The sequence below is a fragment of the Elgaria multicarinata genome, chromosome 16 (assembly GCF_023053635.1).
Source record: "Elgaria multicarinata webbii isolate HBS135686 ecotype San Diego chromosome 16, rElgMul1.1.pri, whole genome shotgun sequence".
Taxonomy (NCBI): Eukaryota; Metazoa; Chordata; class Lepidosauria; order Squamata; family Anguidae; genus Elgaria; species Elgaria multicarinata.
In genome coordinates, this window is record NC_086186.1 from 18,075,892 (window position 1) to 18,092,547 (window position 16,656).

At 46.9% G+C, this 16,656-nt stretch overlaps 1 protein-coding gene across 1 annotated transcript in view; it reads right to left on the minus strand.

The window, feature by feature from the left end:
• LOC134409752 (inactive cell surface hyaluronidase CEMIP2-like) overlaps positions 1-16,656 on the minus strand; it is an 88,336-nt gene that overhangs the window by 10,636 nt on the left and 61,044 nt on the right. The window contains exons 18-21 of the mRNA XM_063142652.1: positions 8,368-8,550; positions 5,410-5,632; positions 2,097-2,198; positions 634-788 (exon numbers count right to left, since the gene is read on the minus strand). Coding sequence (XP_062998722.1) covers positions 634-788; positions 2,097-2,198; positions 5,410-5,632; positions 8,368-8,550 — 663 coding nt within the window. The remainder of the gene's footprint in view (positions 1-633; positions 789-2,096; positions 2,199-5,409; positions 5,633-8,367; positions 8,551-16,656) is intronic.

The window sequence follows — 16,656 nt, forward strand, 5'->3', positions numbered from 1 at the left end:
CCAGCAGCCAAGGCTTTTGCCTATAAATCTCTGTTGTTCCATGTTTATGTGGCGACGCAGAAAACCACAAGGAATGTGGAACAGATGCAAAACGGAGAGCATCCAATTCTGCCGCCGAAAAACACATCCAAGTCGAAAAGGACTCGGCCTGCAGACGGGCAAGTCCAGTCATTGACTTGCGTTAAAAAAGAGGGGGAGCGGTGGAGGACAGGGGGGGACACCAAGTGTTATAGAAAGTCAAACAGCTTGCATGTCGGAGGGAAGAATCTGGCAAGAATAAATAGGGCAAGTTTCAGAAATGGAAAAGGGAGTCATTGGTTGCCAGGAAATTCCTGCGATTTTAGGCTCGGGCAATGGGTGAAAGCAAGAGAATTGAGAACGTTATATAGTCTTATCTACCAATGGGTGGGGGGAAAGCTCTTAACTTCAAAGTCACGGCCAGCTTTCCGGTGTGACCTTTCCACCCATCATGACCTAGAAGGCAAGCCCTCCGAGAGATGCAGAGTTTGGATTTTAAAAAATGAAGACGTTTTATCAGCCTTTGCTAAATTCCCCCAGGCATACATTTTTCAAAAACTAGGTCACTTCCTTCAACCTCTTTCGTTCCCTGCTAGTCGCTCCCTCAGGGCTCACCTCTCTTTTATGGCTGTTTCAATGTAACCGGCGACCGCGCCGGCCACCTTTGCGGTGGCATCAAAGTGCCGCCTGCTCACGATCGCGCCCGAGCACGCATCTAGAACCAGGAAGAGTATCCCCCGTTGGTGGAACAAGAAGATATCCTCGTTGACCTGTGTGATAAAAGAAAAGGTTCAGATTCGCTCCAGGCAACCTGTATGCAAATATCAAAAGACCAGGCTGCATGAGTTTACAGCCTGTGACAGCAGAAAACACACACACGATACCAAAAAAAAAAACCCCACAAAGAGTCCCGTGACATCTTGAACTTGACAGATGCATGAAACAGCCTGGAAAATTCAGGGCGTTATTTATTTATTTTTAACCGGGCTTTGCACAGCTTGGAATCGCTCTTAGTTGGATACAGTGAGGACTTCAAGCAAAGCTACCTGTAGTCAGGGTAGGACTCATTGTGCCCACTCTGGCTGAGGGCAGGCATGCCCACTGGTACCCCTAGGCACAACTCTGGCCATGACGCATCCCTATAGTCCTCTGAGGGAGGGGTCTGCCAACTCCATTCCCCTCGGGGTGGGGGAGAGACGTATAATTCCACCCCTTGGCCTAGTAATCCCTCCTAGCCTCAAGCTGTATCGACTACAAAGTTATGAGCTGGCTAGGGAAGTCCGCCCCTGGGGACTGAAAACGTTACTGCACTTGGAGACAAATGAATTATTATGTTTTAAATACAAAATAAGCTCAAGGTGTGGACCCCTAAGTTTCAGGCATCTAGGTTTCATGGTCTTGGAGCTATAGTATTGATGGACAGACAGATATGCATCCTCAATAACTATTATAGATTATTTATTTTCATTTATTTTCATTTTCATTTTATCCCACCCTTCCTGCAAAGACCTATGAGCAACACACACAGTCTCTCTCCCTGCTCTGCCCCCCCACCCAACCCTCCTTTTATCCTCACAACTAGCCTTGCAAGGTAGACCAGGCTAAGAGATTGCCCAGAAAACTTCACGTCTGAATGGGAATTTGAACCAGTTCCCACGGATCGTATTCTGATGCTCTAACCCAGCCTTTCCCAACCTGGTGCCTTCCAGATGCTTTGGACTACAACTCCAAGCTTCCCTGGTTATTCATCCATGCTGGTTGGGGATGATGGGAGCTGAAATCCAATATACTCAAAGCTTGCAATTCCACCGGGTCTCTTGCTGAACTGCCATGGCCAAGATGTGGTGAACGCCGACATTCATGTGCTGTATTTGGAGTCCAGTGACAGACAGTGGAGGCGGGTGACTCTCATGTCAGTCGGCTGGTGAATCCGCTCTGGGATCTAGCCAGAACCAGACAGAACTCTAAAGGAGCTATCCAAGGTGTGTCTTATTCTGACTGGTTCTGTCTAGAACCTGGTGCGGATACATTGCCTCACTGATATCAGAGCCACCAGCCTTCGCTGAGGACAGACATACCTTAATGAAAGCCAATCTTGAGTAGTTCTCCACATCTGCTCTCCTTACAGACTGAATCTGGATCCGGACGTATCTAACTGATGGCGTACTAGTGACGGCAACCTGTAATTATCAGAAGAAAAGAACCACCTTGAATTAGCACATGGAATTCATCATCTCGGGGTGTCGTAATGTCATAGCTGGTTTTAAGCAAGGTTTAACTGGGTCAGCATTCTGTAAGCTTCCCTGAGTCTATGGGGTTCATAAATAAATTGGATGGTGGGTAAATCCCTCAGTGGCTAATCGCTGGAAGCAAAGCAGGACCTACAACAAAATACTGCAGCATGGAATGCTCTGGCCAGCCATGCCCTTTTCTGGGGTACTCCATTACATTTGCCTATTCCCCTGCTTTTCCATCCCCTCTACCGCAACAGTCAGTATTGTGTGCCTGCTCAGCATGCTTCCTGCCCATTAGGCGGTTCTGGGATTCCCACAACCCTTAGGGATTTCCCCCTGAAAGTCGTTGTTGTTTTGCATTTCTCCAAATCTCGTGGTTCTCCCAAGCTCGTCGATACCTCCCTCGTGTGCATGGATGGTGCCATTTTGGCTATGTAAGGATCCACGCTGGGAGAACCGAGTTTGCTATTAGTATATTGCAGGGGTGAGGAACGTCTGTAAGGCCAGTTTTGGGGGAGCTCTCAGGGGGCTGCATTCCAGCAGAGAGTCCCTGGGAAAAGCAAAAGAGGTGTAACCAAAATTCCCCCCTCCAAATCCAGCATATTTGAGCTTAAAGCTCTTATTGCCCCCAAAGCTGGGGGGGGAACCCATCAAATGATCGACCATTGGGGTGAGGGGAAGTTGGCCAGGGAAAGGCAGTGTGGCCATCTGGAGGAACCCAGGAGGGCCAGATTGGGACCTCAGGAGGGCCAGATTTGGCCCACGGGCTTCAGGTTCCCCACTCCTGATATATCAGATGGCACAATTGTGTTCAGTGGAAAGGCCTCACTCACAGACGACGGGAGACCCCAGGAGAAAGCGGCCCAGCTCACGTGGTCGGTAGACCATGTGTGATGGCCTGCAGGGAGCTGTGGGGCTGCTCTCGGTCCTGAAACTCAGCGGGGATCGCACAAAGGCACTGATTTGGTGAACAAGAGCCTCCACTCACAGCTACGCATGTCACACAGATCCCCCACATGGAGGCACCGGGTTACAGAATCCTGGGTGGGTCGGACGTTCGTCAACAAGCCCTGAGCTCACCCAGGACATTTGCACAGGAGACCACAGAGCACCCGACGCAGGCCGAGGCTCTCTCCTCTCAGCTCCCCCAAGTATCTGGAGAGGCACAACGCCCGGCCTTTAATTAGACCCAAAGCGGTAATTATGTTCTTCAAAATGAAGTCAGTAGTATATCTTAAAGAGCTGGTTGAAGGGTAGCAATTAGGGGCAGCTGTAATTTGGGATGCTCAGGGTCATAGCAAAGCCTATAGCTTCCCTGTAGGAAGCCATGGGATCAATTTCCACCTCAATGGGCCCTCGGCCTGAGAATTTGGGAAACCAAGATCAATAATTTGGGGGAAAAGGGATCATTTCTTTGCTTCTGGATAATCTCCAGTCTTCCATAGCAAATCCAAGTTCCTGTCTTTCAAACTCTCGATTCTTGGAAAAATCCCAAGATCTATATTAGGATCATACCTTTATTAGGCCAACTCAAAGGTCCTTAAATGGTATGCGTGCTTTTCCCGTTCTCCAGAACTCTTCATCGGACAGATGGTGGTGAGTTCTGTAGAACATGAAAGCTTGCACACTGTTTTGTGATGTCTGAGTCAGCCTAAGAAGGGTAGGTACTACCTTAATATGGATTTTGGAATTTGTCTTATGGCTTTAAAAAAAATTATCCTACTTTGGAAATATAGGAAAAATAAAATATATGAGAGAGAGAGAGAGAGAGAGAGAGAGAGAGAAAGAGAGAGAGAGAAGGAGGGATGGGGAAAAGCAACCTCATTAAGTAATATCATCAACTTTTAGCAAGTGGTTGATAATCAGGGCCAGACCTACACCAAGCAAGACATAGGAAAAAGGAAAGGAAAGGAACCTCTCGTGCAAGCACTGAGTCATTACTGACTCTTGGAGGGACGCCAGCTTTCGCTGACGTTTTCTTGGCAAGCCTTATAGCGGGGTGGTTTGCCGTTGCCTTCCCTGGCCGTGATTACCTTTCCCCCAGCTAACTGGGTACTCATTTTACCGACCTCGGGAGGATGGAAGGCTGAGTCAACCCGAGCCGGCTGCCTGAAACCAGCTTCCGCTGGGATCGAACTCAGGCCGTGGGGAGAGTTTCAGCTGCAGAAACTGCTGCTTTACCACTCTGCGCCACACGAGGCTCCTTAAGCAGGACATAACACAATGAAAATGGTTTGGAAACGGTACATGGAATGTGTCCTGGGCCCCAACAGTTGTCAGTGCACTTCAGTACCATTAAAAAGCAGTAGTGTAGATCCTGCCCAGGGCAGACTAAAAATATCTGTAGCTTCAATCAATCCATGATTGATCTACAATTGCCACCTTGAGGATGGGTTACTTTTCCTGATGACTGGGGAAGGTGGAGGGGGGGCAGGGATTTCTGAACTCTGCCTGGTGTGTCCTAGTGATAAAGGGGACCCTGGCTTGGCTTAGCAGGCAGTTAACTGTACTGCATTCTTGAATCAGAAAAAAAAATACTTAAATGCCTGCCGCCGATGGAAAAAAGTCAAGTCAAGTACCCAACGGAATGTTAATTGCGTTTGCTAATAGCGTACAAGTAAGGCATTTTCCATAGCTTATGTATTTAGGATACACTTATACTGTATAACTGCACTGTGTAAAGTGAAGCTCTCTCTTGATTTATTGCCTGGATACAACAAAAGGAATCATCCACACTGGGGAGCAAGGAGCATGCGAATGATAAGAGAGAGATTATGTGGGCAAGGATTGAATTATAAAACTCTCAAGCAATATTTGGGATTAAAATACAGTGATGAGAGAGTGGCAGAGGATGAAGTTTAGGGTTCTTTTCTCCCATCCCTCTGCCCAAAGAGCTGGTGGCACGCGGGAACTTGCTCTGCAATGCAAATTGCACCCCTTGATCTTGATCTGGGCCAATAGAGTTAGACCCCCCCACACACACACACACACTCCTCACTCTAGGGTCCTGTCCAGATGGGGGGACCCCACACTGGCAATCTGCAACCCCCTTGCCATTTAAGGCAGAATGCTGTAGCTAAGGTCGCATGCAGTTTGATCCAAAGTTTCCCCACCCGTGACCTTCTCAACATAATGGAGGAAGAATCCTATACTGTACCCAAGGAGCACCACACTGACTGCAAGGCACAGCCCGCCGTTGAATCGCCGGGGGCCGGGAAGTTTTCCATCCAGCGTCTTTTTCCGAAAAAGGATTCAAGCCGCAACTCCAGGGGAGTCCAGAGGACATCAGGGCTGTTATTTTAAGGCGTTCGCAGCCACGTTGAGAGCAGTAGCTATGTCCCTTCCGAACTTCGCGTGCTTGGAGGTGGAGAAAGAGATACCTAGCAAAAAGAAGAGCCTGGTGAAACGGCAACAAAGATGAACTCTTTGGGACCCAAAGACCTTCACCGCAGGACAAATGTTCCATGCGCTGCCTGCCTGAGTACAGCATACCCTGAACAGCATCAGGTCTCGTTTGGCCCTTAGTGAGTTCTCAGGAGAATCCAAATCAGAAACTTCTCTATTTGAAACTTAGTGAGCAATCCTATGGCCCCTAGGTAGTATTGGAGGGGGGTGGGGAGGATAGGATGGTGTGGATTCCTGGATCTGACGTCGGAGACAGCGCTCCAATCTCGGACCAAGCTCCCAAGCTGTTCTCTCCAACAGGCATGGAGAGAACCATGCCAGCAACCTAGAAGAGAAGTTGAAGGGCCTGGGAAACCTGGCTCATGAAGAATCCTCTGGCCTTCCCAGCCTCCTTCCCTCCTGCTACACAGAGCCCAGCTAGATGGGCAAAAAAGCCCGTCTAGCAGAAATGCAGGGTGGGAGGAGAGTGGAGACAGAGATCCTCTCTGCTGCTGCTCCCATTTTTCATTGGATGGCTGTAAGCCTTCAAGTTTGGCATGGGCCAATAGGATGGTGCCCTTATTCTCTTAGTCCGGCCTTCCATGCTGGATGGGCATGCTGGGAGTTGTAGTCCAACACATCTAGAGGGTATCAGAGCCAGGCTGTCATAGCCATTATTCTACAACAGGAAAAACAGAAAGAACCCCCTCGCCCCATTCCATCATGAAACAGAAGCTACAAAAGGTGGGTTTAAAAAGCAGCAAGGATTTGCTGCCCCAAGGGCGGGGAATTTGCAGCCCTCCAGATATTCTTGGACTGCAAATGCCATTATCCTTCACCATGGACTACGCCAGCTAGGACAGATGGGAACTGCAGTCCAACAACATCTGGAAGGCCACGTGTTACTCAGCTCTGTGCTACACCGTAAAGCTGCTCAACCCTGGAATTCCAATCAGGTCAGCGCCAAAATAATAAAAAATCAAATCAAGTCGACGTGCTGAGCGTTCACAAAACAAAAACAACGCCCAGACATTCATGACACGTCGTCGCAAATAACTGCACTGCAAAACCTCACGCTGGTAAACAATCCGTTTACATCATTTTTTTTGGGGGGGGGGGGAAACAATTCGTACAGTTCTGCACAGAAGGACGAATCCAAAATAAGAGTTTCCCAATTCCCCTTGTGAAAGATGCAAGGCACGAGATCGGGCTTTGCCTTCTGGAATATGAATTCCAAGGTTTGACGGGTTCATGATGATGTCTAAACTTACAAGTAAGGGATTCTATTTTTAGCTCCAAAGCCGACAGTTATAGATTGAAAGCTGCCTCAGTGGTCCGGATGAAGCAATGCAGAAAACACATGTCGGTACACAGTGTACATGTTCCCCAAAAACCGTTTCAGCAGATGAATTCCACTGTCTCCCCATCTATATATTACATTAACTACAAGCGTGTGGGTTATACTGTGGACAAACATGTGTAGCTGTTACTATTCTTAGACAGCATTTTTATTATCATCTGGACCACAGGAGCACCAAGAGTTCAACATTGACCTTGGGGACACATAAACATGCACATGTGCAGCGCATAGGATTACAAAAAGCACTGGGGTCGTCCAGGAAGGGTGATGGCTCAGTGGGAAGAGCACATGATTGACATGCAGAAGGTCCTGGGTTCAATCCCCGGCATCGCCACGTATGAAAGATCTCCATCTGAATGGAATGTCGCTGCTGGTCAGCAAAGACCAGCCTTCCCCAATATGGGGCCTTCCAAGTGCTGAGGTCTACAGCAACCATCAGCCCCAGTTGGCATGGCTAATGGTCAAAGATGATGAGAGTTAGAGTTCAAAATGTCTGGAAGGCTCCAAAATGGAGAAAGCTGGCACAGGCAGAACTGAACTGCATTCTCAAAATACTAGAACCCGGGTCATCCTATGAAGCTGATAGATGGGCAGATAAAATGAAGTACTTCTTCACACAGTGCATAGTTAAACTATGGAACTCACTGCCACAAGATGTGCACCAATTGGGCACCAATTTGGACGGCTTTAAAAGGGGGTAGAATAAATTCCTGGAGGAGAAGGCCATCAAGGGCTATTAGTTCTGATGGCCATGTGCTACCTCCAGTATCAGAGGCAGGAGTCCTATGTACACCAGCTGATGGGGAACATGGGTGGGAGGGTGCTGTTGCACTCATGTCCTGCTCGTGGGTTTCTCGTGGGCAGCTGGTTGACCACCGTGTGAACAGAATGCATTTGTGTGCACCTTCCCTCAGCATACACAGTTTTTGATTGGAGAACTCCATTGCAAAATGGGGGAGAAGTATAAATTTCAAAGGATAACTGAGTTTGTGTGTTGGTTCAAAAGTGTGAAATTAGGTAAGTTTGTGTTAAAATGAGAGCTGAATCAATTTCTCCCCCGTCCCTACATGGGTATGAAGGTGATACAGAGGCACAAGCTGTTGCGTATAGGTTGTATCCAATGTTAGTCAAACTTATATCCCATTCATTTCAGTGGGTATACTCTAAGTAAGAATAATATCAGATGCAACCCTATGGATCCACAGCACATTGGGAATAGACCTTGACCTACTGGTTTAGATGCTTCAAAGTCTTCTCTCTCCCCCTGTACTCTTAAGTCAGACGACAAGGCGCAGGTGCATACAATACAGGTGCTTCTGACTCACTGGCAACTCCAATGGCCAACGCCAAGGAGCCAGGTACATCACTCACCCTGAGGCATTGTCGAAATAAAAGAGCCGTTCATCCATCCTGCTCAACACGCTGTGGTAGGAAGCGGCTGCCACATAGCGCGTTACGCTGTGCGCTTTCCCCGTCTGCCGCTGGTAAATGTCTCCCACAACCGTGAACACCGTTCCCTTCGGGTAGCACAAGGCAATATGCATCCAGTCTCCCCTGACAGCAAAAGGAAGGAAGAAAAAGATGAAAACACGCACACCAGCCCCAGAATGAAAGGGCTGTTACAAAGAAACCATCACCAGCTGAGGGATCGATCTTCAAGAGGGAAAAACGCAAACATGTCTTCCGATCGCCAGCCCATCCCTCTCCTTCACACACCACAGAAGATTCACATCTGTTGCTGGTTATTAGTGCTGGGCTGACCCAACAGCCAGAGTTACCGAAGGGCAAAGACAACTCTTGGTCTTCAGGGCTTTGGATTAGGCCTCAGAGAGCCGCCTCGGAACTGCATAAGCAATTGGCTCTCGTAAGCCGTGATCCGCAAAAGATGACTAGGAAAATCTCACCTCTGGAAGCATCTGTAGATGCTTCCTCCTGCTGTAGCCTTGGAAGTAGAGTAGGAGGCGGGGGAATCCCCCACGTTACGAAAATAATATATACCACCAAAAACAAATGTGATGCAAATCAGTGTCCTCTTTTGACCTCCTTTGTGGTGATTCATAAGCAGCCATCCGAAGCAAAATAGAGTAATATAACCTTGTCATGGCAGTCATTCATAGACTACCATAGCTGTTGATGTTTGTAGCCAGAGTTCAAATAGGCCTCTGTTCAATTTCCTGTGAAGCCATGATGGGTTCCCAGCATAACCTCCCTCATTTGTATACACAAATCTCCCCAAACATCACTTGGTTGAGGATGGCCGTACAAAGAGGGGGCGAAATCAACCTCCATACCTCGTACTCTTCTGCTTTTTTCTTACTTTCCACATCTCCATAGCTACATGGGCAAGCAAGGTATAAACCCTGTTTTAGGCCAGGACCAGCAACCAAGCTGTAAAAATGTGGCTCAGAAAAAACTCAAAACAATAAAACCTCTCCAGGAAACTGAATTCCCAGAATTCATGCAACCTGGGGACGTTGCTTCCAGAACATGTTCTGGAAGGTTACAATTAAATCACACTCACGGCAAAATTGCTTTGGTAACTTCGTGGTGCCTGATCTGTTTTCAGTATTGCCATGACTCAATGATCCCATGCATGTTCTGGATAACAGTGGAGGCAATAAAGTGTTCTTCGGGCATTGTGTTCTAATGATCGTCCTCTCCCTGGATTCATATATTTGAATTTCCTCTATGGACAGTCCCTATTTTTCTGTACCTGCCCTTGGTGAATTGTTGCCCCTCAGGGAACCTTTTTAAATATTAGTGGCTGGCTTTGGAGGAGGGATGTGAAACCTGAAACCTGCCAGATGTTGTCTGACTACAATTCCCATCATTCCAGACCACTGGCTGTGCTGGCTGGGGCTGATGGAATTTGCTCCTTTCCATATTTAGCAAAATGTCTCTTTACCTCAAGATCCATTACTGTGGGGTTCTTCCCTGAGCAGATCCAGGCCTATTACAAATAATAATAATAATAACAACAACATTCAGAAACTCGGCCTACCAAAATACATCCACACCAACATCCAGAAAGTGGTCATACTTAAAATATGTTCAATTGTCAGGAAATTCCTGAATCTGTAAAAGACAGCATGACCTGGCAAAGCCCGTCATATCGGTTTAGAAAAACCGTTGTGAAAAAAGAGGGAAAAAGCAACACAAAAAGGCAATGAGAAAAAGAGGCGACTAGCTCTGGTGCTATGAAATGTCAAAAGAGGTTTCTTTATTTTTCTTATCCGAAATCTAAAAAACTTTTTTTTAAAAAAAAAACCACAACTTTCAACCAAACTTGTACAACGCTCAGCGTTTCGGATCTCGAGATCCTTCGTCAGGAGCTCTACAACGCAATGAATTACTTTTTGAAGTCATTATAAATTTGAAACCTTAATAGATTTTTCTACAAGACCGCAGTCGTGTTCGGTCTGTCTCCGTCAGCAGTCAAACTGTTCTGTGCGTTGTACAAGTTTGGTTGAAAGTTTTTTTGAAAGTCTTTTATATTTCGGATAAGAAAAATAAAGAAACCTCTTTTGACATTTCATAGCACCAGAGCTAGTCACCTCTTTTTCCCATTGCATCTAGAAAAACCACCACGAGCGAGAAAAGAGATGATGATAATGAGGATGAGGATGTTGTTGATGATGGTAGACAAATGCAATGCCCCTACCATTTCTAAATTTAGTCACAAAAAGCAAGCTGGGAAGTTATGGTGAACTTTTAAAGTAGCTCTCCCCTTCTGGCTCCAAAAAACCCAGTCACTCAACTCCCTTCGGCCAACAGCTTGCAAAACTCCTAATGGGAAGCGTCTGGAGATGCTTCCTCCAGTTTTTCTGTCCGATCTCACTTCCCCACTTTCTACAGATTCTATTTTTATTTAGCCCTTTGCCTTTGGATGTCGCCATCCAAACTGCTGTAACACCGCACAACGGCTGCCAAATTATCGCTTGAGAACGTTACGGCACTTCCATCTTCGTGGAAGTAAGCATGCTTCACATAAAGAAACAGAGAAAAAGAGGACATTCTTGTGAAAGCACGCACACACGAAAACAACAATGCCATGGAATGGGATCATTCTCAGATAGAAACACACACACACACCATAAACAAGTCTCCAGTGGCATTTCTTTGAGTGGAGGCAGTCCAGAGTCACATCTGCAAACCTCTGCATTTGCAGTCATTCACAACTGACTTTTAAAAAATAATAATCGAGAGGCCACTGCCTGGTGGATGTTCCGGCAGAGAAAGGAAAGTTCGTGAATCTGACTTTGGCTTCTCAAATCTAGAACAGCTTGTCCTTACTGCTTTCACCCTTGTAAATATGATCAATTGGTTGACCTACCCAGCAGTTTGATGGGAAACCCAGGAACTGAACAGATCACGAAAGCCTGGCTCGTGTTTCTCCCACAGAACTGCTAACGCAGCTGAAAATTTATGCTTTTGGACTCTGTGCGTTTCCAAATGAATAGCAGCTTGCCTTCATTTATTTGTGAATACAGGTGGCTGGTTAAGACAGGTGGTATGAGGTTTCCACAGTACATCGGAGGAAAGCAAACCACACACACACACACACTGGATTTGAGAAGGAAAGTATCCTAAATTAAAAGGACTTCCCCAGAGTACGAGCTTGCTAGTTCAGCAAAGTTGCCATGATCAATCACCTTTGAACAAATGCGGTTCATTTTGGCAAGGGATCTACCAGTATGAGATTATAGTTTCAGCCCCTCCAGGTTTTCGGAGCAGATCATTCAGTTTGCTGATAAATCTCTGCTCGGAAGTGATCCTAATTCACACCAGAACGTGAACCTTCTGAAGTGTTGACACCAGCTTTAAAATCTCTTCACTGGCTGCCAATTAGTTTCCGGGAGAAGTATAAAGTGTTGGTTATTACCTTTAAAGCCCTACATGGTTTGGCATCGCCTTCTCCCATACACTCCGCCCTGCACACTCAGGTCCTCTGGGAAGGGTTTACTCCAGTCAGCCACAGCTAGGCTGGCAATTGTTACCCAGAGGACCTTCTCTTCTGCCGCCCCCAGACTGTGGAATGGCCTGCCGGAGGAGCTTAAAGCTCTCTCTGAGTTTAAGACAGCCATAAAGACTAGTCTCTCCCGGCAGGCCTACCCAGATGAATTTTAAACCTAAGAATTTTAAGATGTTGTGATTATTATTTTAATATTGTATTGGTTTTATATGCTCTTTTAACTAATTTTATGTATATTTTATTTAGTGTTGTTCCCCACCTCGATCCAGAGGGAGAGGCGGGTAATAAATAAATATATTCATTATTATTACTACTACTATTATTATTATTGGTATTTGTCTCCCTACCTCCAGATCAGGAAACAGGGCTAGAGGAGGGGCCCATAGCGGGAGCCCAAACATCTGCAGGCCAGATGGGAAACCTCCACGGGCCAGATTAGTTCCATGGGCTGAAGGTTCCCCACCCTGGTATACAACTTGCATGGATCATTGCATATTTGCACCTGCAATGCCAGTTGCAATATGTACGAATCCACAACATGACAGGCTGTATCCAAACATACCTACATTTAAAACACACACACACACACACATACACACCCTGGGATCAGCAATTGCCATTCCAACCCCACTCCCACTTTCCTTTGCCATCCCTCCCATAATATATGGGGACAACAGGAATTTAATTTCACTCCATGACAGATGGGGAAAGAAACTGAGCAAGGCCCCGCCCCCAGGAAAGCTCTCTGGAGGTCATATTAGGTAAAATGGCCAGCTGACACTAATTGGATCCCGAATTACAGCCTCTGTAACAGCTTTCGGCTCCTAATAGCTCTTGCCAAGACTTCTTTTCATCCTCTTCATTCTCGGTTCTCCCTCCCCTAATAATGCCAAACAGAGAAGATTGCTCATAAGGTGTGTATTTGGAGGTAGGGAGGAAAAATAATTACAAAAAAATATGTATAAGCCGGGCATGTTTGCAGCGGGCTTGTTCAAGCCTCGTCGTACAATCCTTGCTTTCCCTCCTGATGTATCACCGGCAAAGAATTTAATCACTGCCTGATTAAGAGCTTAGAAAGCAAGAAAGAATAACACTTCAAGAGGGGTGTGTGTGTGTGCATATATAATCGACAGAGGCTAGCTGAACAGATGCTCCACACAAGTGCCAGGATGACTACTGCCCCTTCAAACACGGAAGTAGACACTAAGCAGAGACCTGGGATGGAAATGTTCCCCACAGACTCTTTTGCCCTGCAAGTACAAAACAAACCAGACCCTGGCCAGGGAATGGGTGGGTGGATGTTAGGCGCAAAAGACCTACACAATGCCCTTCCACCCAGCCCTTCAAATCGCAGCAGCCCCCCAATTGCTTTGCGGTCATTCACAAGAGACCCAGGCCGGATCTACACCAAGCAGGATACTAGATGGTTTTACAGGAGGCTCATGGGTCCCGCTGAAAATGGCAGCCATGTGTTCCCCTCCTATGTATTTTTTTTAATCATTCTATTTCATTTCTATACTGCCCGATAGCTAAAGCTCTCTGAAGAGTTCACAAAAATTACAAGCTACAAATATAAGACAATATAAAACGTCTAACACAATATTTTGAAACAATTTAAAACAGCTGTTACATTAATTTATTTATTATCATTTATTACATTTTTATACCGCCCAACAGCCGAAGCTCTCTGTATCTTTAAGTATCTTTAAGATACTGGACCTAATAAAAACAACTGATATAAGTTGTTGCAGCTACCAACTGTCACTGTAGAGGCCACCAGTGAGGGAGGAAGCAGCAGCCAGGCACCTCTCCATCTTGCCTGGGTCCAGCTCCAGCTGAGAACCCCCTCCCTCCTGCTGCCAACTGTCTCTGCAGAGGCCACCAGTGAGGGAGGAAGCAGCAGCCAGGCACCTCTCCACCGTGCCTGGGTCCAGCTCCAGCTGAGAGCTCCCTCCCTCCTGCTGCCAACTATCACTGCAGAGGCCACCAGTGGGGGAGGAAGCAGCAGCCAGGCACCTCTCCATCGTGCCTGGGTCCAGCTCCAGCTGAGAGCCCCCTCCCTCCTCCTACCAACTGTAACTGCTGAACTTTGCAACTAAGATTGTAGTGCCTGAATTTGCTTTCCTTTTCCCCCTCCTCCTCCCTCCCAATCCCCTTTCCTTTTGTGTCATGTCTTTTAGATTGTAAGCCTGTGGGCAGGGACTGTCAAGAAATACTTTTGAAAGCCGCTGTGAGAGCCTTTTTTGGCTGAATGGCGGCATAAAAATGCTTAAATACATGCCCCATCATATCCTGTCAAATGCCTGGGAGTAGAGGACAGTCTTAACCTGGCACAGGAAAGATGACAATGTTGGTTCCAGTCAGACCTCAGTAGGGAAAGCCTTCCCTAATCATCAGGGGGCCACCACCACTGAGAAGGCCCTGCTCCTTGTTGCCATTCTCTGAACCTCCCTCAGAGGAGGGTGCCACGACACAGGCTCTGAACACCAAGCCTGGCCGCGGCTACTCCCAACTCAAGCCAAGCACCACCGCTTGATACGCCTGAGGTGAGGGATAAAAACCACCTTCCTCCAAACTATGTGGAGAAAGGGGTTAAATGGAGAAGGATTTCAATATATAAAATAAAACACTGTGAGTTATATGTGCTGAGGTGAATTATTGTCAGAGTGGGTGCTAAATGTGTAAACCTCAGATGATAAATGCCAGACAGACACGTAGGATTTTTGTGGTAGTTCAAAACAAAATAATTAAAAATTATTTTTTAAAGTTCACAAGCTTTGTTTCAAATAAAACATTTAAAAACCTTTTTGAAACCTTTCATCCAATCCTTTCACTCATTCACATACACGCTTTCCTTTCTCTCACACAATCACTCTTGAGCTTTCTTTATTATCTGTATTGATTAATATACATCAACTACGTGCACACCACACTCCAAAGACACCACTCTCTACCCTGAACCTCCAATTTCCCAGAACTTAAGTACTCTAAACACAGAGCGCACTAAAGACTCTAAGAGTACCTAAAAAGTCTCCCGCAATCCCCTCAGTCCTTCCCTTATATATCACTCCTCTCCCACCCACTCAGGCCAACATTCTAAACTCACCACAGACTTACAAACTGCGGACATACATTTGGGAACTGACTTGTGGGGTGTAACGCCACAGAGGGCCTCAGACGTTGATCGTAGTGTCTGGGTAGGTTCATTTCAGGAGATGTGCTCCGTCAGGCATTGATCAACATCTTGAGCCATGTAAGTCTTACAGTATGTATGTTAAAAGCAGCACCTTGAATTTGGCTCAGAAACATGCAGGCCATCAGGGCTAGCAGGCCAGAATTGGTGTTACATGCTCAGACCTTCCCTGCAATTCATCTGGCTGCCACATTTTGCACAACTGGCAGCATCTGAACAGTCTTCAAGGGCAGCCTTATTTAACTCCAGCTTCTCAGCCACCAAGCTATGCCGGCTCTCCCTAGGTTACACTCCGCGCTGAACTCTTATCACCCCAAAGTGTCCTGCTGCCTGAGGCCAAGCCAACAAAACTAGGTTAAGTATTTTATATCTGCATTCCTCCCCATCTTACGTTAAACATTCCAAGACTTCGCACCATCATAGTTTTAGGCCCAACGGTCCGTTCCAGTCTCTTTTGTTCTGCTCAGTGAGTTTTAATCTTAACAGACTTTGCAATGATAAGCTCCTTGCAAGGGTCTCTGGTTAATGTCGCTATTGTCGGTTCAAGATAGAGTCCGAGACTGCAGACTTAACGCACTGGCCTTCACCCGCCAATTACGCGGCAGAGAAAACTATGAGGGTTTAAGATAAGAATCAAGGGTGGCAGACGCTCAAATCAGCAGCCTCCTCTCTTGAGAATTGCTCATTTTTCCAGAGAGAAACAGCCGCGTATTCAAATCTTAGATTTGCTGTGGGCAAAGTCCACGTACGGACGTTGCCTGGGTCTGGCCCTCTCTCACACTCGGGGAAATTAGGTTTCAGGTCTTCACCTCCATGCACTGCTGGGGAGTCTCCTAATACAAGTCGATGGTAGACATTCGCTTATTGGGGAGGAGTGGCAGGAAGGGTGCACTTAGGCACACCAGGGGGGTGGCAGTTGAGTTTGAGCCTGATCCTGGTCACCACAATGGCCTGGTTCAGACGTAACACTAAACCAGCCTTCCCAAACAGGGCCCCGTGCACATGTGTTGGGCTAAAGTCTCGCAGCTGACTGGGGATGATGGGGTGGCACATTCCAACACATCTGGAGGGCACCAGGCTGGGGAAGATGACACTGGAGTGATGAACAAGGCCCAGTGAGACCCAGGTTCAAATCCCTACTCAGCCATAAAGTGTATTGGGTAACCCTAGCCAATTGTGCTCTCTCTCTCTCTCTCTCTCTCTCTCTCTCTCTCTCTCTCTCTCTCTCTCCCTCCCTCCCTCCCTCCCTAACCTACTTCACAGGGTTGTGAAGATAAAATGGGGAGAAGGGAGAATCACGGTGCCATAGTGGACCTAAGGCTCACGGGGATGCAGCACTGGTACACTTTTATTAGCAGGGTCACTGATGTCATCTGCCAACCCACATAGAACTCCCTCCGGGCTTAGATGCAACACTCACAGTAGCTGGGAGAGTTGGATTTTCCCAGCAACAACAGATTATTCCCTGTCATCATGCTTTGGCATTTTGGGACAG